This window comes from Vombatus ursinus, unplaced genomic scaffold, assembly GCF_900497805.2.
Source record: "Vombatus ursinus unplaced genomic scaffold, bare-nosed wombat genome assembly UNPS02007284.1, whole genome shotgun sequence".
NCBI lineage: Eukaryota > Metazoa > Chordata > Mammalia > Diprotodontia > Vombatidae > Vombatus > Vombatus ursinus.
Window position 1 is genome coordinate 24429302 of NW_020947062.1, and position 27225 is coordinate 24456526.

A 27225-nucleotide genomic window follows, 5' to 3' on the forward strand; every position below is an offset into this window, starting at 1 on the left:
GGAAAATAGGTTGGGGCTAGTTGTGAAAGGTTTTAAAAGCTAAACAGAGGAGTTTATATTTTATCCTAGAAGCAATAGGAAACCACTTGAGATTATTGAATAGGGAAGTGACATCGTTAGATTTGCGCTTAAGAAAAATCATTTTGGTATAAGTATAAAAGTCAGAGACTTGAGCCAGGATGATCAATGAGGAGGCTATTACAGCAACCTAGGCAAGAGATGATGAGGGCCTGAACTAAAGGGTGGTTGTGTTTTATAGAGTGGGGGTTAGACACAAGAGATGTTGCAAAGGTAGAAATGGTATGATTTGGCAATTGACTGGTTAGGTTGAGTGAGTGACAGTCAAGATGACTGTAAGATTCAGTAGTGTGAGGAGGACTAAAATTAAAAACAGAATCTGAGCCCTATGACAAATACTAAGAACAATGCATTAGTTGGGCTTTTTAAGCTATGTTGAGCACTATCAAAAATGGATGGAATGATAATAATGGACAACAATAAGAAGGTAGTTCTACTTAACTCTAGTTTGCTTCTGTTTTTCCTTTCAGGATCTTTTCAATCAATCAACAAGCACTTATTAAGTGCCTTTTGGAGGGAGATGGGCAAGAATTATCAGCAGAGAATAGAAATCCAAAGTAAATGGAGGGGAGATCAGGCAGCATCTAGATACCCTCAGTGAGTTCAAATCATGAGGTTAGACTGAATTACATCCTAGAATACTGGGGCTGGGGTTGGGGGAAGGATTGGCAGGAAAGATTGCTGAGCTATTATCAGTGATCTCTGAGAGGTTTTGGGAAACAGAGATGCCACAAAAGTGGAGGAGAAATTGCACCCCAATTTTCAAAAAAGAGAGGGTAGAACCTGTAAACTATATGAATCAACAGTGTGTCACAGGACCCAAAATAAACTAATGCTCCTAGGCTACATTAATAGGACATAGTGTACAGAATAAGGGTCATCATAGTTCTACTGTACCATACCCTGACCAGGACACTTCCAGAGTACTATATTCTGTTCTGGGCACCTCATTTTAGAAAAAGCAGAGACAAACTGAAGAAGGTCCAGAAGAGACTGAGTAGAACAGTGAAATTAATAGAAAATGTGTCATTTCAGGATTCAAAGGCAATGAGAAGCTTTAGCCTAGAGATAAGAAAACTTAGAAGAGATATGATAGCTTCTTCAAGTGTATAAAGGGGTATTATAGGAAAGATGGTTGTCATAGGGAAGATGGATTAGATTTTTTTTTCTTCTTGCTTTGCTCCAGGGAATAAACTACGAAAAATGTATGGAAGCTTCACAGAGGCAACTTTAGTCCTAATAAATTGAGCTATCCAAAAAATGAATGGGGTGCTTGGGTTTCCCTTTGGGGGAGGTCTTCAAATGAAGGCTAGATGACCACTTATTGAGTACAGGTCAGACCAGATGGCTCCTGAGGTACCAACCAGATCTTAGATTCAGTGTGAATTTCATAGGGATGAAACTCCAGAGATAAAGAAAAGCCTTACTCCATACTATTGAGGGTGTAGTGAAAGTGTGCCAACATGAATCTGCAGCAGCTCTGGTTAGCAGGGTCTTGCAATTTCCTCTAGCCGGCAACCCTGACTCCTTCTTATCATCCCATCTGTTAGCCGTGGGTCTTCATTTCAGCTCTGCTTCTCTCTACACCCTTTCCCTTGTAAACAGATTGTTTTGCAAGCTTTATCTATCACATTTATGTAGATGACTCCCAAATCTAGCTATTTGTCTCCCTCTCTGGCTCCTGCCTCTCTCCCATCTCTCTCCATTTTGCCTTCTTTCTGCCCTCTCCACATTCTCCTTCCTGAACTCCAACCTTGTCTACAGTAGGTGTTAACTGTTACCTCAACCTGAAAAGTGGGAACAGGAATATTGACCATATCATTGGCTTTATAGTTGGCCCCTTACCTTCTGCACACACTTGCCAAGAGAACCCCCTTTTCTTAGCTTTCTTTTCCTTTTCCTTAAAAAAAAAATGAAATGGCAATTCTATAAGACAGCCTTGTGCCCTAGATTTTTTTTGTTTTAGAATCTGAAAGCCAAGGTATGGCAGAGAATGGAAGGTGTCAAGGAGACAAATATTTGAACAAAGCTCATAGATGGATGCATGCCAGTCACTGCATTTACATATTTTAATGATAGCGGGAAAGTGAAATGGTGTCACAGGGCACTTCGAGGGTGTGTCAGAATAGAAAAACAGCTTTGGGAACTAGGGGACCAACCAAGGTAGGCTCAGAATCTGTTGTCCTTGCCAACTATAAATGGAATCATTTCCTTACTGTGGTTGGAGCCAACAGGATATGTAAAACTGTGCAAATTAGGACAAGCTAAAAGAAACTGGGTAGACTTTAAAAAAAAACTAGATAGTGAGACAAAAAATGGATTAAACATCCTCTCTCCCTCTCTCTCTCCCTCTCTCTCTCTCTCTCTCTCTCTCTCTCTCTCTCTTTTCTTAGGTTATGCCCTGGGGTCTGGGATTGCAGGAATACTGGGACATAAGTCAATCTATTGCAAGTAGATGTTTGTAGTTGCTAAACTTATGACAGGTCAAATCCCAAAAGACCTTCTCATTTTCTGCCCACAGGGAAATTTTGTTATATTTAAAATACTGCCAGAAATTTCTAACCTGTAAGGCTATACAGCTTCTCTGGATTAAAAAAACAAAATGAAATACTCTAAATCATATAGAAGAAATAAGAAGGTATCACGTACATACTATCCTCTTTTTCCTCACATTTAAATCCTTTAGTAGAATGGTATTTAAAAAAATTTGGTGGAACAAAATTTTTGCTGTGACCACATCAGTAATGCACCCCTAAGATGAGTTAATTTAGCAATTAATCCAGTACAATTCTTGGGACATCTTGTACTTTTGTATTTACTTATTAGCTATTTTACATCTATGCCTTTCCCCCCTACAACTAGGCTATAAGAGGTTTGAAAGCAAGGACTATATTTCATTCTTCTTTTTATTTTCAACAGTACCTAGCACAGGGCAGGGTATCTAGTAGACACATGACAAATTTCTGGTGACCTGATTTTAATTTCACATCAGCCATAAACATGGCCTGGAGATAACTCTATTGCACAGAGCTCCTCTTTGCAATGACATTTTTTGTAATAGGATTTTAAACCACTCCAGCAGTGCTTCTGTAATGTCAGCTTCTTGAGGACTGAAATAGTACAAGTTCTTAGTTTGATCTCAGGTGCCTAGCACAGAGCCTTGTGTATAGCAGGTGTTGAGTGAGTGTTTGTTGATTTGAACTGAATAGAGAAAATAAAAACATTGGCATCTTTTGGAAGTAGGGAAAAGAACCTGGGGGATTGATGTGACTATCAATCCATCAATCAACTAAATATCAAACATTTACTAAGCACTTACTGTGTGCCAGGGGCAGTGCTCAGCCCCAAGGAGAAAAAGACAAAAGTTCCAGCATTCAAGGAGCTTATAATCTATTCAAGGAGTGAAAGTGTCCATATATAAGTATGTATAGAGAAATCTTTGCACAATAAGTACAAGATTTAAATATAAATCTGAGATAAATATAAGACAGTTGGTAAGGGAGAACATTTGAAGAGATCAAGAAAGGTATTATATAGAAAACCTTGTATCTTGCTTGATCTGCATGTTGAAGGAATTCGGCAATTCTGCACCATGGAGGTGAGGAAGAAGTACATTTCAGGTGTGATGGATGGCCAAGGCAAAGGCATGCAGATGGGAGAAGAGGTGCTGTTTGTGAAGAACGCTGAGAAGGCCAGCGTATCTATACTAAAAATGTAGGAAAGGCAGTAATGTATTATGACAATAGCTAGAAAGATAAGCCAAGGCTAAGTTGTAAAGGGTTTTCAAACACAAACAGAAGAATTTATCTCAGGAGCAAGAGAGTGCCACTGGAGTAGGAATTAACATGGTTACTTGTGACATGGTTAGATGATTTGTACTTAAGAAAAATAATTTTGGCAGCTGTGTGGAGAATTGATTGAAGTGGGGATAGACTTGAGACAGGGAGGCCAATCAGTAAGACATTGCAATAGTCAATTAAGAAGTGATTAGGGTGTGAACCAAGAAAGACTGAGAAAAGACGTCAGATATGAGAGAAGTTGTGTAGGTAGAAATAGTGAGATTTGGTAACTGGATATGTGGGGTGAGGGAGAATAAGGAGTCAAGAAACATAGCAAGATAATCAGGCTAGTAGAAGTGTGGTATTTCTGACAAACAGAGAAGTTTGGTAGTGGGGAGGGTTTAGGTAAAAGTCACTTTAACATTCAGCAGAAGCATAACTAATGTTGGGTAAATACTCCCAAAGAGCCAATTATGGGGAGGGGATTATGCTTTCTCCCACCCTAAATTTCTACCCCTAGGATCCTATCCCTTTGATATTCTTCTGTGAAGTTCCAAAAATGCCCATGATAGTGAAAACTAGATTCTCTTTGGAATCAGGATTAACTATCCCTTCTCCAACCCATGATTGGTTTATTCCTCAGTGCCATGATTACCTCCTCACCACTACCATTATGCCATCCTTTGCAATGTCCCCTCATCCATTCTCTGATCAATTACGTTTCTTCCAGGCGAAATAATTCCTAGTTACAGTTCTATCAGACTCTATATTCATAATTCCTCACCTTCCTTGATCCTGAGGATCTCCATCTCTACTTCACATTAGTGATTTTCTTCTTACTTTTCTAACCATTCCTTTTTTATTTCCTATGCTGGTTCTTCATTTTCTTTCTAACCACTTAATACGAGCATTCCCCAAGGTTCTGTATATGTCCATCTTCCCTCTTTGTGCTCTCTCTCTCCCTTGGCAACTTCACTTATTGCAGTAGCTTCAATGACCATGTAGCTGTGGATGACTCTCTATTTCTACCCCTAATCTCTCTTCCAGCATCCATACTTGAATCTCCAACTGCCTGTTGAAAATCATATTCTAAATGTTTCATGAATTTGACATGACCAGACATGAGATACTTATCTTTCCTCCCTCCCCCAACCCCAAAAGATGCTCCTATAGTGCCACCGGCTACCCACCATCCCTCGTTCATAATGCAGGGATGTTTTGGAGACCTGGTTACAAATCCTGGCTTGGCTACTTACTACTTAATATGGCTCTGGAGAAGTCACTTAGCCTCTTTGGTCTTCAGTTCCTCATCTGTAAAATGAGAGGTTTGGACTCAATGCCCTCGGAGGTCTACATTTTCTAAATCTATGATCCTGTTGGGGACTTTCGCAGCCTGAGTTCTGGGAAAGCCCAGGGAGAATCTTGCCCTTCACCTGGATCTGCCGCCCAGGAGTCAAATAACTTAAGTGGCCAAACTGAAAAGGAAAAGATTTTTTACCCCACTAAGGCTCTGGCTTATAGCAGCTGCAGCTTCCTGCAGAGGGATGGATTTAGTTTTCATAATTTTTCATGTCCACTTAGAGCACACAGCCAATTAGCAGCATTCTGTGGCAATTAAGTAAAATCTTTCACAAGAGAGATTGGGTGTAGAAAAAGGAAGAGTCATTCAAGAGAGAAAAGGGTAGAGTATTTGGAACCTAACTGGCAGAATATATTATCAGAATGAGAAAACATTCCATATAAAAATGCAGGAAAGAAGAGATGACCAAATACTTTTCTAGTGATTAAAGAAGTCTATTTGTTTTAAAACAGGAGGGTTGAGATTAATCATTTAGAGAAAACTCTTATTTAACGTCAATAAAATATTTTTATATTACTGGATGAGATAATCTGCATTACCATGTCCTTGTAAAGTTTGAAGAAAAGAAATAAAATTTGTTATATTTTATTTCTCCTTTAATCCTATGAATTATCTTTAACTTTTCTCTATTCAAAACCTTTCATATATTGCCCCACCTCTCACCTTTCCAGTCTTCTAACACGTTTCACCCCCTGCCTACCTACCATCAATCCAATCACACTGGCCTCTTTGCTATTATTCCTCAAATTAGACAATCCAACTCCCAGACCTGGGTATTGTCACCGACAGTCCTCTATGTGCCTGGAATGCTCTCCCTCCTCATCTGGGCCTCCTGGCTTCCCAAGATTCCTTCAGATGTAAACTAAAATCCCATATTCTACAGAAAGCTGCTTTTGGTACCTCTTCCAATGCCTTCACTCGACTGATTATTTCCTATTTATCCTCTCTATAACTTGTTTGTGCATATTTATTTGCATGCTGTTTCTCCCATTATACTGTGAACTTCTTGAAGACAAGGATTGTCTTTTGCCTATCCCCAACATTTAGCATAACATAATAGTTGCTTTATTTATTGACTGACTGACACTCATATACTATCATTTGCTAGGTCCTATAGATTTTGCCTCCACAATACCCATTCACCTGGCCTCTTCTCTCTTCTTCTACTGTCTCTATACCTAGTACAGGCCCTTATTCCCATCTGAATGGACCACTGCAAAAAAAATGCCCTTATGGATTTTCCCCACTTCCTCTCCTTCTTACCCTCCCTTTCTTACTGCTGCCAGAAAAAAAAAATAGAATTCTTATGCATAGATTTAATCACATCACCCCCTGCTCAAAAATCCATCATTCTAGATTGCTTACTGAATAAGGTTCAAACTCCATTGCCTGGCATTCTGTATTCTGGACCTCCACTACCTTGCCAATCTTACTTCATACTACTGGGTGAAAGAGAAAGTCCTCGACCGGATCATAGAGTTAGGAAAATCTTTGTTCAAATCCTGCCACTGAAATTTAGCCAATGATCACAGACAAGTCACTTAATTTTCCTGAGCTTCAGTTTTTCATCTGCAAAAAGAGGGATAATGACAGTGGATATAAGGCTATTTAGATGATGCTGATAAAGCACTTTTCACACTTCAGAGAGTTTTATAAATTCAGGTGTTATTATCACCCTTACCATCTATACTCCAGACACCTGGATTCCCTAAGCATGACTTGAACTTCTCACCTTCAGGTCCCTCTGCCTAGAACATCCTCCTTTCTCCTTTTCCACACACAAATTCTTACCTATCTTTTAAGGTCCAATTAAAAAAAAAGCTAAATAAAGCCTTCTCTGATCTCCCTTCCCCACAGTGATAGCTGGGAATCTTTCCCTTTAGACTAGCAACTCCCTGGTGTACACAAAACTGATGAAACTAGGCAAAGGATCTGTGATTTCATCACAAGGGGGAATTGCCAGGATGAAAGCTTCACTTCACCACTGCACATTTTAACACCACTATTACAAGAGATAAATGGGAGGGAATTGGTTGAGGATTAGGGGGATTAAGTGACTTGTTCAGGTCCACAAACTTAGAAAGTAACAGAGAATGGGTTTGAACCCAGGTCCTCTTGATTGCAAGTGTAACACTATACCATGTTGCCTCTCACATATTTATCACATATTAATTTACATCATGGTTATCTGCGTATGTGCTTTATTCCTTTGTTAGACTATGAGCTTCTAACTTTATCTCCACCAGTCCCAAAGTATAGTGCTCTACAAAAAAAAGGCATTTAATAAATGTTTGCTGAACTTAATCAAATTAGTTACATACAATGCCACACCTTAAACCTCATAGTTTTAAGACACTGCTTTTGTAGCCCACAAACAAGAACTACCTAGAAGAAGATGAGTTCAACAAAAGCACCCCCTCAATCAACATCACACCATATAATCTACAATTTGCTTCCAATGTTGGATTTAAAGTCATCAGTTTTCTTCATTAGGAAACTGTTGTAGATTACCCAGCTAGGGTAATAACTCTGGCCATGGTTTGATTAAATTGGCAACTCTCCCCCTCCAAAATCCATTCATTGCATCCACATTTTATAAAGTAATAACACAGTTTTCTAAGTTGGGCCTGCCAAAGTTGACTAGTAAATTAATATCTATAAAGATTGATATGATCATCACAGTCAGTTAGATTTCCATTTGGCCATACATTGTTTATTGCACATTTATCTCTGTATGCTATCTCTGTCCAGTGGTTGTGGATCAGTGGACAATGGCTGAAGATGCCGGATCAGAAGCAATGTTGTAATCAGCACTGATTGGCTCCCGGGCACTAGCTAGCATGCCCAACAATCCAAACTGGTGTAAATGATGATGTTAACAACAGGCTACCACTTCCCAGTCATTTGGATAAGGATTCTAATGCCTCCTGATGAGCTCCATCTGCTGCCAATTCACACTGGGCATATGTCTCCTTGCTCCATCATTACATTGGCTGGGAAATTCATTACAAAACATGTCAAATCTTTGCAGGCATCAGAAGCTGGGGCATGTGGAAGCTCTCTTACAGCATCTGCGATTCAGAAATGCCAGGCGGGGAGAAAATGTCCCTTAAAATCACCTTACATTTTTCTTCCCAGCAGCCTACTCATACATGTAATTATATTTACATATATACATATATATTACATTTCTCTCTCTCTATATATATATATATCTATATCAGGTTCTTCATCCACCAGACATACATGTCTATATATGTCATATGTGTATGTAGTGTGTTTATAGATATACATATGTGTATATATACACATATATATATATTCTTCACTACAGGTGGATATGTCTTTGTCTTCAAGTAAAAAGACTGTCATATGGAATATGGATTAGCCCTCTTCTGTTTGGTCCCAGAGGGTATAACTAGGAACAATGAGTGGAAGTTACTGAGAGGCAGATTTAATAATTATTATTGTAATGATAGCTAACATTTGTATAGTGCTTTAAGGTTTATAAAGCTCTTAACAAATATTATCTCATTCTTTCCTTACGACAACCCTGGGAGATAGGTACTATTATTATCCTCATTTTATAGATGAAGAAACTGAGACAGACAGAGGGTTAAATAACTTGCCCAAGGTCACATAGCTAGTAAATGTCTGAGACTAGATTTGAACTCAGGTCTACCTGACTCCAGGCCCCCACTGCACCACCTAGCTGCCCTCCAACATATATAGATCCATTCTAATCAGGCTAACTGTCTTATCTCCATATTATCCTTTCATAGGCTCACATGCAATTATACACACACACACACACACACACACACAAAACACACACTCTCTCTCACACACACACACACACACACACACACACACACACACACACACTCCTTACTCTTTATCAGATTTTACTCCTTGAAGGAATACTTCTTAGCCTAGCATTCAAAACCATCCACAATCTAGTTGCAACCTACCTAGTCAGCCTTAATGACCTTCACATTTGACCTTCAGTCAAAATGATTACTACTACCTGTTAGTTGCTCTTACCCCACCCCCGGCTCTTTGCCCCAGTCTTACTTTAAACTTTGGAGTCTTTGTACATTCCATGCAGGTAACCCTCTGTGCCTAGAACTCTTTCCCTCCATGTCTTGATACACAAGGATCCCCAGCTCAGGTGCCACACCCTCCCTGAAGCTTTCCCTGATGGCTCCATCTGGAAATTAACAGCCATATGCTCCTATTTTTTCATAGCAACACAAATGGTTCTTTCCTTGGCCCTTAGCCTAACCTATCTTGTACTGCATGACCTGGATTTGTGTATGTACTAGATCTCCATTATTAGACCGTAAGCTTCTTGAGGGCAAGGCCTATGCTATTTTTCATTCTTGTATCCCCAGATTTAAGCACTTTGCCTTGTACACAGGGTTAGATATAGGGACTGGACTTGTGATTTCATTGGCTTAGAGTGCTCCCCAGTGTGGAAACTCTTCATACCAATACAGTTTGACACCTTCTTTGCATTTTTTTGTAGAGAGTCATGTTAAAGGCCTTCAAGGGGCCATATAGCCAATTTGTGTCAGAGGCTGAACCTGAACCTAGATCTTCCTGGCATAGAGACCAGCTCTTTCTACTCTCTCTACTTGTATATAATAGGTGTTAACAAATATTTGTTGAATGAAATTGAAATGAATTACACCGTGATAAAGACCTGAGTTCAAATCCAGACACATACTTACTAGTTATGTGACCCTGGACAAGTCACTTAACCACTGTTTGCATCAGTTTCCTCTTCTGTAAAGTGAGGATAATAGTAACACTTATCTCACAGGGTTGTTGTGAGGCTCAAATGAGATAATAATAACAAAGCACAGTGCCTAGGCACATTGCCCAGTCATTCAGTTGTGTCTGACTCTTTGTGACCCCCATGGACCATAGCACACCAATACTATTTATGGGGTTTTCTTGGCAGAGACACTGGAGTAGTTTGCCATTTCCTTCTCCAGTGGATTAAGGCAAACAGAGGTTAAGTGACTTGCCCAGGGTCACACAGCTAGTAAGTATATGAGGCCAGAATTTAACTCAGGTCTTCCAGACTCCAGGCCAAGTGCTCTATCTTGTAAGCCACTTTTGTCCTTGTTTTTCAGTCATTCAACTGTGTTTGACTCTTATAACCCCATCTGGGTTTTCTTGGCAAAGATATTGAAGTGTTTGGCCATCTCCTTCTCCAGCTCATTTTACAGTTGAGGAAACTGAGGCAAACAGAGCTAAGTGGCTTGCCTAGGGTCACACAGCTACTAAGTGTCTGCCCTCTTACTTTTCACCTCCCTTTATTTGTTATGGTGCAAGCTTCTTGTAAGCAGGATTGGCTTTCTCTTTACCTGTATTTGTATGTCCAGAATTTAGCACAGTGCTCAGCACATAGTAAGTACCTAATAAACACTTTTCCACTTGACTTGACCCTGGCCCCCAAATCAGCATTCTTTCCTCTGCATAATATTTCCTCTAACCATAGGAGCATGGACATCAGGCTTTACCTCTGTAGGATTCCCTTTTATCCTCTGAAAAATAAAGGGATATCATTACATATTGCCCAAGGTGCTTTTTAGCTCTAAATTCTAGGATCCTAGGAATTGCTAACCCCTGTGCAGAGACTAGCATGTACTTTTGCAATCCTCCACTGTGTACATATCTTGAAGTCCGAAAGAAAGTGGACCTCTTTCTTCCATGAAGCCTTCTTGTGATAACATCATTCTAGGGCTTATCTTTTTTTACACTGGGACTTGGAACCTTTGTACTCAGGCTAGATAAGGCTATCAGATATTGACTAATAAACATTTCCTAATAAAATTGGATGTGACCAATTTTTTTTTTGCTTAATTCTTACTTCTCTGTTACAAGAGAGGCTGAGTTGAGGCACATAGTATATTTTTAGTTTGTTAATATTTCCTAATTATATTTTAACCTGGTTATGACTGCTCTGAGGAATGTTGTGGTACACTTCAGAGTAGCATGTTTGACACTTGTACCCTATACCAAACTGCCTTTTATAGTACAAGCATCTAAAACCCCATAGTTGTCTCCATGGCATGATGAGGCATCAGAGGAGAACTTTATTAGAGAACACTGAATAACAGCATCCTGCATTTTTCCTGCGAGGTATCCTAACCTAGTAGCTAGAGTACTAGCCTCAGACTCAACAAGTCCTGGTTTTAAGTCCTACTTCTTACACCTGCTGGTTGGATGATTCTGGGCAAATCATCTTCACTTTCAGTGCCTCAGGCATCTCTCTAAGTCTACAATTTCACAACAAGCATAGAGTTCCCTAGTTAGAGGTAGCTTTCTAATCAGGCCTTCTTTAAAATAATGAACTCACAGTCCCAAGTCAATAGTAGTGTGATTTAGAATTGAAATGCTGCTTAATGTTTATACTCAGAGATTTTAATAAAGAGAACTGATCTTATTTTTCAAATAGGAAAATATAGAGGGAAAGCTTTTTATTTGATCTCTGTTAACTATATTGCAATAAACCAGGTTGTAAAAAATGCATCAGAATTCATTTGGTGGCAATCTACCATACTAGTGGGCAAAGAACCAAGCAGGGAGTAAGCAGCCTTCTGGCCTTGAAAACCAAAGTCTCTAAAGTGACTGTAGATGTCTCTGTCCTTGACAGTTCTTTCCCTGGGACTATGGCCTGTGGACATGTGAGCAATTGAGTAGTTAGTGGATTTGGGCCCTCTCATCAGATAGGGGAAGTTAAGCTCTGTTGACACATCAAGGAAAAGAATTCAAAGTGCAGGTGAGGCTTAAAGTTTCAAATCGTTCTTAGAAAGCCTTGGTGACAGGCATACCTTGAGTGTAAGATCACAGATTTTGAATCATCAATGCATTTCTCCTGGGCAGACTGACAGGCAACAAACAAGCACATCAGCACTCAGCATTCCTTTCCAGCTTCCTTTCTTAGGATGTATAGTCATTTACAATTCTGGTATCACATACTCCAAACCTACTAGAATGAGAATATATATCCACTACACCAAGACTCATCTCATTTCGCTGGAAATCATCTTCATGCTCCCTTCAAAGACTGAGGAAAGATTAGAACTTAATGTAGTATTCTTTTACACTTCTCTCACCAAGCAGGAAGGAAAGAAGGACAAACAACATTTATTAAGCAATTACAACTGGAAGGATACAAATGTAAGCAAAAAGAAAGCCATTCTCTGTCTTCAATGAGCTTATGAAGACATACAAAAGGGAGTTGGAAAGGGGAGGGGAAGGAATGAAAGTATTCAATATGGGGTCTGGGTTTGAAATCCTGAAGAAGCTAGGCATAGGGCTAGGACGGGAATGAAAGTTGGCTTGGGCCCCTCCAGTAAGCCAGTCAATAAGCATATGTCATGCACTGTGCTAAGCACTAGGAATACAAGGACAAAAAAACAAAAACAAAACTAAACACTAGTCTCTGCTTTCAAGGAGCTCACATGAGATTTCCAAGTGAAATTGGTTGTTGTCTTTCATTCTCAAAGAGGGCTAAAATGACATTACTATGTTAGAGTCAAGTCACAGTGTGTCTGACAGTGGCTGATCAGACCAATACGAGCTTAGAATGTTCTACCACAGGTCGGGCACAAATAGTCCATGTGAACATTTGGGGTGGATTCTCTTAATTTCTTCATCTCACATTTCTTTTGAGCTACTTCAATTCTGCTTTGCTCCTCCTCTGATGAGGGCATGTCATGATGGGTGGTCCTGTGCCAGTGTCTCCCATGTCACACAATCAATTCCAAAGTTCTTAAGACAGACCTTGAGAGTGTCTTTGTATCGCTTCTTCTGACCACCATGTGAACACTTGCCCTGTGTGAGTTCTCCATAAAATAGTCTTTTGGGCAAGCGTATGTTTCGCATTCAAACAATATGGCCAGCCCATCATAGTTGTGCTCTCTGCAGTTGAGTTTGAATACTTGGAAGTTTAGTTCAAGAAAAGACTTTATCTGATCTGAATCTTCCCAAGACAATTCAAATGGAAGCAGTTCAGTTTCCTGGAATGGTGCTGGTATGCTGTCCAGGTTTCACAGGCATACAACAATGAGGTCAGCACAATGGTTCTGTAGACCTTCAGTTTGATAGTCAGTCTCATACCTCTTCTCTCCCACAATTTCTTTTGGAGCCTCCCAAACTCTGAGCTAGCTCTGGCAATGAGTGCATTATCAATGTGTACATCCCTTGAAGTCAATCCCTCCCTAGCTGAAGTTCCAACTGAAGAAGAAGACATTTTGAATGCCATTAGGCTACTTTTGTGTAGCAAAGCACCTGGTGCTCATTCTATTCCAGCAGAGATGTACAAGGTGGGGGGGGGGGTTCATTGCTCATACAAAAAAAAAAGATGACTAACCAAGTGAAATAGTATGGAGGCAGAAGAGAAGAGGGTCCAGGACAGAGACTTGGGGATACCAACCTCTAGATTAGTGGGAATAACCTGGATGAAGATCCAACAAAAGAGATTCAGAAAGAATGGATAGACATGTAGGAAAAGAATCATGAAAGACAAGTGTCATAGAGAGAAGAGAGCATCAAGGAGAGAGTGATTAATGTTGCCAAAGACTTCAGACAGGTCAAGAAGAATAAAGCTTGAAAAAGGGCCATTAGATTTGGCAATTATGGGGCAACTAGGTGGTGCAGTGGATAGAGTACCAGTCCTGAAGTCAGGAGGACATGAGTTCAAATTTGGCCTCAGACCAAACACTTGACACTTATTAGCTGTGTGACCTTGGGCAAGTCACTTAACCCCAATTACCTAAAAATAAAAAAATAAAATAAAAAGATTTGGCAATTAAGAATTAACTAGCATTTTAATAAAGAGAGTTTCAGATGAATGATGAGTTTGGAAGCCAGACTGTGGAGAGTTAAGAAGAAAAATAGAGGAAAGGAAGTGGAAGTATTGATTATAGACAACTTTCTCAAGGAGCTTATCTTCAAAAGAGATGCACATTTAGGGCTGTCTCCACTCCAAATGTTCATATGGACTATTTGTGTCCAACCTGTGGTAGAACCTTCTGAGCTCATATTGGTCCGATCATCCACAATCAGACACTGTACCTTGACCTAAACATAGTGATGTCATGTTAGTCCTGTCAAGAATGAAGGACAACAACCAACCAACCAACTAGCTTCAAAAGGGAGAAGAGATATGGGATGATCATGGGGATAGATGGACCAAGGGAGGATGTTTCAAGGACAGAGGGGACATGAACATGTTTATAGGTTGTAGGGAAGTGCAGTCAAGAAGAGATTGAAGATAAGTGAGAGGGTGGTGATGGTAAAGGGGTAATCTGCTGGAGAAGATTAGATGGAATGGGATTACTTGTGCTTGTTTAGAGGGGTTCATCTTGGTATGGAGAAGGGCTGCCTCTTCACATGACACATGAGGATGTGTGATAAAGAGGAAGGGAAAAGGGGGAACTCCAGAAATGATCTCAATTTTTTTCAGTGAAATATGAGTCAAAGTTCCCAGCTCAGAGATGGAGGGAGGGGGAACCATGGGAGTTTTGAGGAAGGATAAAAAGGTTTGGAAGAATTGTTGTGGTGAGTAGGATAGTAAGTTAATTAAAGAAGTGTAAATAGATTGCCTTGCCATAGGGAAGGACCCAATTAAGATTATGTAACATAAATTTGTAGTGGACAGTCAGCACTGTTTCATGATTTTCTCCAACTTTAGGAAGATGTGTACACACTCTCCTTCCTTTCCAAATTGATCACTTGGTAAACCAGTTCAGCTTTACGCTGTTCTTTTCTCTAGAGTCCCTTGCTCCTTATTTTCATCTCTAATCTTGCCCCTCCAAGCCTCAGCCTTGGATCACTCCACCATCCACTGCCTTGCTCAGAAATTGGAGAGGTGAGTTCAAATCCAGCTTCAGACACACTAGTTGTATGACCCTAGACAAATCACTCTCATGAAACATTAAAGTGCTATATAAATGTTAGCTATTGTTATTATTATGCTGAAATAGTTTTTTTAAAAGCCTAGAAAATAAGTAAACATATATACATATATATGCATGCACACACACAAACATATGTATATATAAATATATGTATATTGTGTGAGTTCTTTTTCTGAGTTACTTTTTAAAGTTAGACTCTTCCAGCAAATTTGCATATAAAAGGCTATCTCAAAAGTCTTAGTGCAGTTTTAAGATTTAATATTTAAGATCTGCACTAATACTTTTAGACTATCCTATATACATATACACATACATACATGCATATCTACATTAGAATATCCTGCATATATACATACCTACATGTGTAAATACATGAAAACCCACATGTATACATACAAATACATGCAGCATTTTAGAGTTTGCAAAGCACTTTACATATTTTATCTCATCTGATCCTTACAACAAGTCTGTGAGGTTGAGGTATTATTATCCTCCTTTCGTGGATGAGGAAACTGAGGCTGTGAGTGGTTAAGGCAGGATTCAAACATAGGGGTTCCTGACCCACATCTAGCTCTCTATCCACTATGCCATGTACCTACCTCATGTGAAACCTGTCCTTAGCTCATAATCCCTGGGTCACCTGAATAGGCCTTGGCATGCTAAGGCATGGGCTATATTATTGACATTCTCAGTATTTCTGGGGGATGTGAGCCCTGTTTGTGAGAGACCTTCTCTTGCTTCAAGTGTTCTAAAGCTCAGGACTCTTATAGTTCTGAGACCTTGACATTGGCATATAACTACTGTAGATATTGGGTCCCTATAGGTTTCACAGTCATAGCTGGAGGTGGGAGAAGAAGGAACATAAGAAACATCCCTCCAAATCAGCAATATAGCCAGTCCAGCCCAGGATTCTGGATCTAATCGGAGATGGGTATAGTGAGAAGTTTCGGCCAATCTTCTCAATGTCAATGAAGAAGACTATAGAAAGCTATGATGCCCCCAAATACCACAATGTCCCTTCCAAAACCATTATGGACCTGTTGGCCAAGAATTTATCCAAAACCTATTTAAAGCTATTTCTGTTTTCAGCCTGTGCCACTCCTTGCATTAATGAGTTTCATAAGCTTCCCCCATGCTGTGTAAAGTAGGATTTCTTATCATTCATCTAAAAAATTATCTCTCTTAAGCTTTAACAGGAGGGGGAAGGCATTCCTAGTATCTTGGGATTAGACAAACAACCATATGTTCATCCTACCCATTGTCTTCAAGATTTTATAGACTTCAATTATATCTTATATTTACCTTCCTAGAATAAAGAGGCCTCTTCTTTTTAGCTTGTCTGCATTTGGTATCCACGCTTACTGCCAATCACCCATCACCATTTCAAATTCTCCTCTCAAGACCTGCTCTGGCTCTATTATCTCTTCCCTGGAGTGGTGAACAAAAATTATCCCCTAGCACTAACCTGGTCCCCTCAATTGACTTTCATTTCTCATTTAGAGAAGAGGATGTGAAACAAAGGCTAGGAAGGTACAGAGGAAAAGGCAGATAGATTGAGTCCAAAAGTACCTTAGAAGTGATCTATTCCAACTAATTTTACTAATGAGGAAGGCTGTTACTTGTCCATCTCTTGACTCTGCGTCTCTGCACAATCTATCCTCCTATACTCCAAATGCTGTTCTTCCTTACCTCACCAAAGGCAGTTAGCTGATGGTGCAGTGGATAGCGCCCTGTGCACTGGCTTCAGAAAGACTTGAGCTCAAATCCTGTCTCAGGCACTTAGCAGTTGTATGACACTAGGCAAGTCACTTTACTTCTATTTGCCTCAATTTCCTAAACTATAAAATAGATATAGGAACAGAACCTATGTCTAAGAGGTGTTTTGAGGACCAAATGAGATAATACTTGGAAAAAGTGCTTAGCGAAGTATTGGCACATAGTAGGTGCTACATAAATATTTATTCCTTTCTCCTTTTCCTTACCTCTATTTTAGCTCCCTCTAAGGTGGCTCAGATCAGATGTCACCTCCTACAAGAGGTCTATCCTGATTCCCTCAATTGTTAGTTATCAAAGCCCCTCACCTGTCCCCTATCCCTCAAAAATTCATAGCATATTTATTCTGTATAGATAATACATTTGCTTATCTGTAAATGTTGTATCCCCTAATATACTCTAAATTCCTTGAAGGCAAGGACTTGTCTTAATTTTGTTTGCATGCCCAACATTTAACAAGCACCTAGGTACATAGTATGTACTTAATAAATGCTTATTGTTGACAGATGGATTGCCCAGGGTCACAGGATTTAAACCTAGGTTGTCCAACTCCAAATCTTATGTGTTCTGAGGTAATACATGACCACAACTGGGGGGAGGGGCTTCTGAGAAATAAGAGGGGCAGTGAGTTAAAAAGGTATCAGAGAATCTTTTGCCTTCCCTCCCTTCTTCACTCTCTCCCACCTCCATCCTGGAGGCACAAAGCTAGCACTGTCTGTACCCTGCAGGCACACACACTAAAAAGCCCATCTCTGCCACATAGTTTCTCAGAATTTAACCAAGCCGCTTTTGAAAATCAACAGCCATTTGCTTCATCCTGATTATAATTTCAATTTATTTTTTATTGTACTACCCTCTCTTCCTTTCACAGCATTAGATAACAGAGTGATGGAAGAACAGTAAACTTCAGTGCAGATTACAAATGAACCTTTATCTCCTGAAGAGATGAATTGGAAATTAGTGGCTATCGAAGGAGCTTACTAGAGACATGATACTGTTTTGAACAATGAGCTATTGCTTGTGTTTTGATAAACTTCAGAAAGCTAAATGTGCTTTGAAAAAGGAAGAGAAAGAAAGAAAACAAAGCACTAATGCTCACTCTTACCTTGGAAAAGCCCCATTAAGGATGCATTATCACAAAAGGTTGGATTCTCCAAGAACTGAAAGCAAAATGCAACTTAGTACTGGGAAAAAAGGAAAGAAAGGATGCATCCTCTTGAACCCATTTATCTTTAAAGAACTAAGCAGATAATTCACGGTTCCCCATTCCACAGTTCTCAGGTCAGCATTTGAGTCCTTCTCTTTCCCTACTTTGCCTTTCAGATCTATCAGGCTTTATAATCATCAAACTGCAGTGAATGCACAGATAGGAATTTTGCCAAAAGAATTTGAGCAGTTCTGAAAACTATTTGGGCCATAGTGACCCAAAGAGAATCTGAGGGCATATGTATATACAAAAGCTATGAGCTGGACACCTAGGAAGGGGAAATTGTACACCTAAATATAATATTTACATGGATTCATAGTGGTGATTAGGCACATGGAGTCAGCTAGGGAAGCAATTGACTGGCCATACAGCAAAGAAATCAGCATATTAAGATTATAGATTTAGAGCTGGACAGGAATTTGGGCTGAACTCCTCCTTTTACAGATAAGGAAACTAAGGCCTAGAGAGATTGTGTGATTTGTCCAAGGTTACATGGGCAGTATGTGACAGAGCCAGGATTGAATACAGGTCCTCTGATTCCAAATACAGAGTTGTTTTCCTTGTGCCACATTTTCTTAAAATGACCCAAGAGCATGGGAACCACCAAAATTTGACAGTGGATCTGTGAAACTGGAAGCTGAGAGGTGGAGGACAGACAAGATGTTTTGACACTAGAACTAGTAAGTGATCAGAACTCCTCTGGGAAGGTAGGGGAGCAGAGAAGCACAGATGCTATCATCTTCAACAAGAGCTCCAATTCATCTACTGGGATTTCCTCATGGGTGTTTTAAGTTTTCCTTCCACAGGGAAGAAGGCTGACCCTAGTGGAAGGAGAAAAGAAGCAATGCTATTCTCCCCTGACCAGTCTTGGATGTGAGCCCCTTCTCAGTTTCTGGCATACTATATTTGTTCTATGTTCAAATGCTTATTGAGAGCTTCTATGATCCCATCATACTTTGAGCCTCTAATGCTTGTGGGGGAGGGAGAAGGGTAGACAGAATACTGTTTGGGGTGAGCTACAAATAAGCTAAATTCAGATGTACCCAAGGTTTTTCTTGGCAGTGGCATGAAGAAGAGTATGCTTACTATTCCTTAGACATCATCAAAATTTAAATCAGCCTGCCTGTCACAGGAAAGGATTCAAGGAGCCTCATTTGTCATATGTGTTACAAAAAAGATAAAAAGATTTAGAGCTAGAAAGGATCTTAGAGGTCATTTGAATCAACTCCCATATTTTTAAAGAGCATTTTATTTTTTTCCAATTATATGTAAAGAGAATTAAACATTCATTTTTTTAAATCTTGAGTTCCAAATTTTTCCCCTACATCTCTTTGCTCCCCTCTTCCTAAAATAATAAGTAATTTGATGTAGGTTGTATATGTGCAACTATGTAAAACATATCTCCATATCAGTCCTGTTGTGAAAGAAGAATTAGACCAAAAGGAAAAAAACACACAAAAAAAGTAAAATAAAAACAGCATGCTTTGATCTGCATTCAGACTCCATCAGTTCTTTCTCTGGATGTGGATACCATTTTCCCTCATGAGTCCTTTGGAATTGTCTTGAATCACTGTATTGCTAAGAAGATCCAAGTCATTCATATCAACTCTCATATTTCACAAATGAAGAATCTGAGGTCCAGGGAGGAGAAGCAACAACATAAAGCTAGCAGATCTAGGATTCAAATCCAATTCCTCTGATTCCAAAGGCAGAGCTCTTGCCACTACATCATTCAGTAAATATATTAAAGCCTCTAAACCAAGTTTCCTTCCTCCAAGAAGGAAGACTAAATTCCAAGGGTACAACTCACAAAATGAATAGGAAACGCTATAGGCCATGTATTATGGTCAACTAATAGCTCCGAGCACAGGGCTAGGCGTGAGTTTTGGTTTTTTTTTTTTTAGTTTTATTTTTTTTTTAGTTTGATGTACTTGCCAATTCTATTATCAAGCACTTCTTTATTTTTTCAAAAGGTCATGACATTTAGAATAACAAGGCTGGGGAATTAAATGTTCCTTTACATTTTTAATTTCTGACCATAATTTATCACTGAATATCATGTGAATATGATTGAATGGGTATGGAAAGGTTAACATAAACTGCTTTTAAATTGCAAGTTTGCAGAGTGCTTAGCCTTTACCCATTTATACAACAGGCATTAAAGGAAAAGTTATGTACTGGCTCCAGAGCCGGATTTACATTTTGCTAGGAGCCTTTGCAACATGTTGGGTTTTTTTTCCCCCATTGAGATATTACTGAGAGCAAAGAAGCAGTCTTTTTTTTTTCTCCTTCGCCTTTGCTTCTTCCCATATTTGTGTTTGAATGTATTTCACACATATAACTTCTAGTAAGTAACGGAATTAGACAATCATCTGTCAACATGATTTGTTTACCAGAGTCTAGCCCTCAGGTTGAAAACCCTGTAAGAAAAAATAAATTCATTTCCTAGTCTTTTCTGCTCTTCCAAACAACTCAAGTGAAGAGAAAGGGTTATTTCCTTGGAAGAGTATTTTCCTGGGGAAAACTAGCAGCACATTGTTCATTTTTGTCAGACCTTCCTCACTTGTAGGCCCTACTCCTATCTCCTGTTAGACCAAGAAGGGTTCTAATCTCCCCCTATCAATTCAACAAGTACCTAGAGGCTGGCCATTACCCAATCTTCATTTCTTTCTCCCTGGAAAATCCCACATGAAATGAAAATAATGAAATTAGTTCCCAGATATATTCTTATCCTTTTGTCTTTGTTAATCCCTAGGGAATGGAGGTCTAGGCAGGAACAACCCTGCAGAAACATTACCAGAAATTCTGGAAATGCCACCACCTGAGAAAAAGAGTAAAAGACTCCTTCTAAAGCTCCTTTTGAGCTATTCTTACAGGTCCATGCTACTCTTCTGTGTTCATTCACATATATATATACATATATATATATAGAGAGAGAGAGAGACAGAGAGAGAGAGACAGAGAGAGAGAGAGAGACAGAAAGACAGAGAGAGAGAGAGAGAGAGAGAGATTTGTATTTGTTTATAACATTGCTGACTGAGCCAAGGACAAAAAAGCTTCATAGGACAATATATCTAGAAAAGGAAGGGACCTATGGGGCCATCTAGTCTCATTCCCTCATTTTCCAGATGAGAAAACTCAGTTACCTTATCTATAAAATGAAGATAATAGCACCAACTCTTAGGGTTGTTATGAGGATTAAATGAGATAATAATTATAAATGCTTAGCCCAGTGCTTGGCACATAGGAAGCACTATATAGTTTTAAGATGAAGATGATGATGATGATGATGATGATGATGACGATGATGATGATAGAGGTAAAATTACTTGCCCAAGGTCATACAGGCAGATGCCAGATGCAAGATTTGAATCCCCAAGTCCTCTGAATCCACAGCTAGTATTCTTTCCATTTTATCACAGTTTGACTCTCAGTGAAAGATAGATAGGGTTTTAGAGTAGGGAGGGGTGGAGGGGGGGGAAGAGGAGATAAAAAATAAAGCTAAAATGGGATTCTAAAACCAAGCTCATGCAACACAAACTTTCACAAAATCCACAATTCGATTTGATTCCATTCAATCTGATTCCGTTCTATTTTCATATATAAAACACAAGGTGCTGGGTAGGCTGTGAATACAAAAATGACAAAGATACAATCTTTTTCATCTTTGAACTTAAAATAACAAGGCAGAAATGTGTGTACCATGTAGGAACAATGCAGATACACAGGGAACTTAACAATAAAGTTAAATTTTAAGAGGCATTTGTAGAAGATGGAAGGGAGGACAAGTAATTATAAATGAACATAAAAGAGTAGCATGGACCTGTAAGAATAGTTCAGAAGGAGCTTTAGCTGTCATTAAATGCTAAAGACATCAAGAGGACTTTTTTTTAGTGAAGTTGGGGAAAAGAGGAAGATAAAAAAAAGTATTGCTTAAGGTAGATGGAGTGATAATAATGGATGATAGAGAGAAGGCTGAGCTGTTTTTGCTTCAGTTTTCTCAGCCAAAGGGAATGATCTTTGAACTGGAAAGGACAGAACAAAATTGGTCATTAAATGTTGAAGCCCAAGACAAGTGATGAAATGGAAAAGGGAGGACATAGCTGCCTCCAATAAGCTGAAGTTTTCAGGCTTGGGTAAACTATATCTCAGGGTATTGAAAGAACTAATGGTTATGATGGCTGAGTTACTGTCAGTGATCTTACAAAGATGGTAGAGGAAAGGAGAGAGAACACAGGACCAGAGAAAAGAAAATACCCCACTATTCAAAAAAGAAAAACCTCTAGAGTTCACTAACTACAGACCACTGAGCCTGACTTCAATTATTGGCAAAATTCTAGACTCTACTGTGAACAAGTTGTTAGAAAGGGAAGCAGTGATCACCAAGAGCCAGTATGGCTTCCTGAAGAATATGTTGGACGTGCAAGTATAAGAAAATGACATTCATTACTTTTTATTCTATTCCAACATTTTGTACTTTTAACATATAGCTATCTTGTAGCTATGTGTATGTACACCTTCTGTCCATATCATCTCAAGCTTTTAGATGGACAAAATATAGAGTTTTTCCTATGGTATGTAGCTTAGAAAAACACTGCAAACAGACAATGAGTTGGGCCCAAAATTGAACAGAAAGAGGCAACTAGTTTGCATACAGGATAATGCAGGGCTATCTTAATGACCCCAAATTTCTCTTGAGCCCCTTTTTATTAACACTAATATTGTACGGCTGCTATTGTGTGGCTTCAAGTTATGGAACATTACAGTCTCAAAAGAATTAAAATTTAATTTCACAGGCAACTGAGTGAAACATGAAACAAGTAACAAATACATAGATACAAAGAAGACCAAATATTAAGGTTGTCATCATAAAAATTTGACTAGTCCAGTGGTGAAATTGAGAGAGAAATTTGAGGTTGCCCATGGGCTCTATTGGGATCATGGGTGAACCTCTTGTGGTGAACTTATAGGTGAACATGAATAAGAGGTAATGGACAATCTACAATCTGTATGATTGGAGGGAATACCCACATTGATGACAGCAGAAATCTAGCTAAGAATTTTATTTATGTACGTATATACCTGCTCACACAAATAATTTTTAAAATCTGTGATGTCATCAGCATTATAGATGAAATAATTCATTACTTGATGGCTTATCTTTTATATAAATATATTGAAACTTAGAATGACCAGCTAAGCCTAAAAGAGCCCCAGTTCCATGAAATTGAGGCTATTGCTATAAGTTTTCAATAGAAAGGACTGAGAACCCCAATCCAGGAAGATGGTCTTACTTTCTTCAGAATGAAAATGCTAAAATCATCACAAAGACTTTCCCTGATGCCTCCCTTCTTGCTTTATAACTAAATGTCCATCCCCAGGAAGGGCTTCTTTCATCCCCATCATTCAACTTAGTGCTATAATGTCAAGTAGAATACATTAGTAATTGACCAGACTCCATAATTATGGAATCACCTCAGTCCCTGTACAGAAATTTGGCCTTGAGAAGTTCAAAGAACCCAAGAGATAAGAGTTCAAAGAAGTACTGCTCTCACCTTCAGCAGTCCCCTTCCTCCTTTCTGGGACACACCAGGCTCTCCTAGCCAATGTCTAGCTTTACCTATGCAAAAGTTGATTTCTTTTCTTTGCCGAACACAATTACCCTCAAGAATTGTCAACATTTCATTTTCCTTTTAAGTCCTATCCACTGCTATCGGCTATACTTTTATAGAAAAGTGCCTGAAGATCATGTGGAACTCTTAGCCAAAAAGCCTGCCTCCCAAGACAGCTATGTTTTGAATTCTGAATTCCTACTGTCTGAACAGATGGCTAAGGCTGACAAGCACCTGGACCTCCCAGACCTATCTCCCCATAAGAAATGTCCCCCAAGACCCAAACTCACTGTTCTTCTCTGTCTTGTGCTTGGGAGGTTCTGGCTCTGTGAGGCATGGACAGGGTCCCTCACACTGGGTCGTGAAGCCTTTTCCAGAGGAACAAGAATGGAACTCCAGTTTGCACTGCAGAAAGAAAAGTTAGAGAGGACTTCAGAATGCTGAGAGAATAGCTACATACATAAACTACTTAGCAAATGCACATTAAATAAGGAGGAAGAAGTGTGAATTAGTAAAAAGGCATATTTGGCAAGAAATGAGGTTACATTTCTTCAAAATACAAGCATTTTCAGTAATTGCTTTTTTAAAAAATGTCATCAGGAAAGAAAGGTTCCATAGATGCCAAAATAATCAGAACAAGTCTTTCTGTGGACGCAAAGAATTTGAAACAAAGTAGTAGCCCATTAATTGTGGAGTGGCTGAACAAATTGTGGTCTAGAAATATAATAGATAATAAGCACTGTAAGAAATAATAAAGATGAAAAATTTAGAGGAACATGCTAAGACTTATATGAACTGATACAAAATGAAATAAACAGAGCTAGGAAACCAATATGCAGAATGACTAGAACAACATAAAATGAATGAGTGATAAAATGAACACTGTAATGATAGTAATCAAGCTTGGTCCCAAAGAAGAGTTGAGATAACACACCTCCTTCGCCTTCACTACAGAGATGGGGGACTATGGATGTTGAATATTGCGTATACCGTCAGATGTTGTTGATGTTTTGTTTTTTGCTGAACTATTTTTTAAAAATCTACTACAAGGGATAATTCAATTGGTAGGGGAGGGCTCTTTGGTCACAGATGTGATGCAACAACAACAGGTATCAGTAAATTTTAAAATGCTTTTAGATATAATTGGTCCTACTTTAATAAAGAAATTAGACTTGATTGTATTTAGCATATATATTCTACACAAATGGTTGCTGCTCACAACAATTCTTCCATTTTTTCTTTAAAATTTTTTAACAAAATGTATTTTCTCTAGTTTCCACTTCTCTTCCCCATTGGAAAAAAAATAAAAGTTGTAACAAAATTGCATAGTTAAGCAAAACAAATTCCCTTTGACTTACATCTTCATTCCAATTTAATGTATCTGCATATACTAGACCTTACCATCACCCATAACTGTACAGTTGAAGAAACTGAGGCAGAAGTGAAGTAACTTGCCCAAGGTCACACAGGTATAATTTTCTGAGATTAGTTTTGAATTCAGGTCTTCCTGACTCTAGGCTCAACACTCTATCCACTGTACCACCTGAATTCAAAACTAATCTCAGAAAATTATACCTGTGTGAACTTGGTCAAGTTACTTCACTTCTGCCTCAGTTTCCTTAACTGTAAATGAAGATAATAACAACACCCACTTCACTGGGTTTTTAAGGATAAAAATTAGATAGTGTTTGTAAAGCACTTAATACAGTGCTTAGCACATAGTAAGCACTTAATAAACACTTTCTCCTTTCTCAAGGAGTTTAATACCTATCTTAAAATCTTCCTCTTCATCCTTACCCTTTGCCCAACATTTAGATGTCTTTTTGAATACCTTGCCATCTCATTTCATTAACCTCCCCAATTCCTTTGACTTAACTGTACTATCTCCATTACCTTGAAATCTGAAACTCTTCTCAATACTCATCATTTCTTTTCCTGCCATTTTTTCACTCTGTTCTCTTTCTCTTAAACCTATTATTTGCCCTCACCACATTCATCTAGTCTCTTTATATTTTCTGTTCTCTGAATTGATCCCTTCTGTTCTGACCTTACTTTCTTTTATTTTCTTTTTTTCTTGTCTTGACACTATAACTAACCAGTTCAACTATTATATTATTCTATCACAACTGATACCTCATTAAACCTAAATGTAACATCATCCACCTCCACTGTTTTCACATATGTGCACCTAAATGCTACAGAAAGAATCCATGCTGCCTGGGTTCATTATCTCAATATCTATTAACAATTGGGTATCAGTCACCCTCACTTAATAGTTTTTTCTTCCATTGGTGTTTATGCCACTTCTCTCTCTTCTGATTATCTTATTACCTGTCTGATGGCTACTTCTCAGTCACCTTGCTGGAACAGAATCCCCATGTCCCACTCCTTACATGGATATCTTCCAAGGTTCTTTGTCCTAGGATATTTCTCTTCTTTCTCTACCCTTTCTCTATTGATAAGCTCATCAGTTCCAATGGGTTAAATTATCATTTCTTTGAAGATCATTCCCAAATCCACCTATCAAGCCATAACCTCACACCCAAATTTCATACTTGGATATTTACCTGGTATCTTAAGTCCAAGATGCCCCTCATAATCTTTCCCCCAGACCCACTCTGCCTCTAAATTTCTATATTTCTTTTGAAGCTAGCTCAGTTTTGTGACCTTGAAGTGATCCTTGAAACTTCCCTCTTCATCCTCCCTTACCCCATAGTTAATCAGTAACCAAATTCATAAGATCAGACACTTAGAACTGAAAGAGACCTTAAAGGCCACTGAGTCTAGCACTCTCATTTTGCAGATGAGGAAACTGAGGACCGAAGGTTGTGACTTATCAAGAGTTACTTAGCTAGGAAGTGAGGCAGAATATGACATGAAGTCAGGAATTCTCAGATTCTGACTCCACAGCACTTTTTATTTCATTCCCTTATCTCTACTTATAAGGCCACTATTCTCATTCAAACTTTAATCACTTCTCCTGGATTAATGTAACAGTCTCCTAATTGGTCTTACTGCTTTGTTTCTCCCTATTCTATTCCACCCTCTACGTAGCAATCAAAATAATCTTCCAAAGGCAGTACTCCAACCATAAGCCAAATACAAAGAAAAATAATAGGTATAATATGGAGACAAGTACCATGATTTCGATGAAATTGTGAAGGTTCAAGTGGTACCTTCTCTGCAATTGCCTAGAGGCTAAATGACTTGTTAAGGTCCCAGAGCTCATATTTTCAGAGATGGAACTTGAACCAGGTCTCCCTGACTTTGGGGCCAAGTTTTTATCCATATGTCATATTAAATAGCAATGGAAAGGTCCAATTCACCAAGAATACATGGAAGGCAACTTGGTGTCTTATAGAAAGACAACCTGGTCTCAAGAAGATCTGAGTTCAAATGCTGTTTCTTGAAACTCATTGTTTCACTATGAGGAAGTCACTAACCTCTCTGACTCTCAATTTCTTCAGTACCATTCCAG

The 27225-nt window shown here is 38.9% G+C and overlaps 1 protein-coding gene across 1 annotated transcript in view; it reads right to left on the reverse strand.

Annotated features, from left to right (window-relative positions):
• Window positions 1–27225, reverse strand: part of SPOCK1 (SPARC (osteonectin), cwcv and kazal like domains proteoglycan 1) — a 738369-nt gene that overhangs the window by 112077 nt on the left and 599067 nt on the right. The window contains exon 6 of the mRNA XM_027849220.1: window positions 24038–24152. Within this exon, the coding sequence (XP_027705021.1) occupies window positions 24038–24152 (115 nt within the window). The remainder of the gene's footprint in view (window positions 1–24037; window positions 24153–27225) is intronic.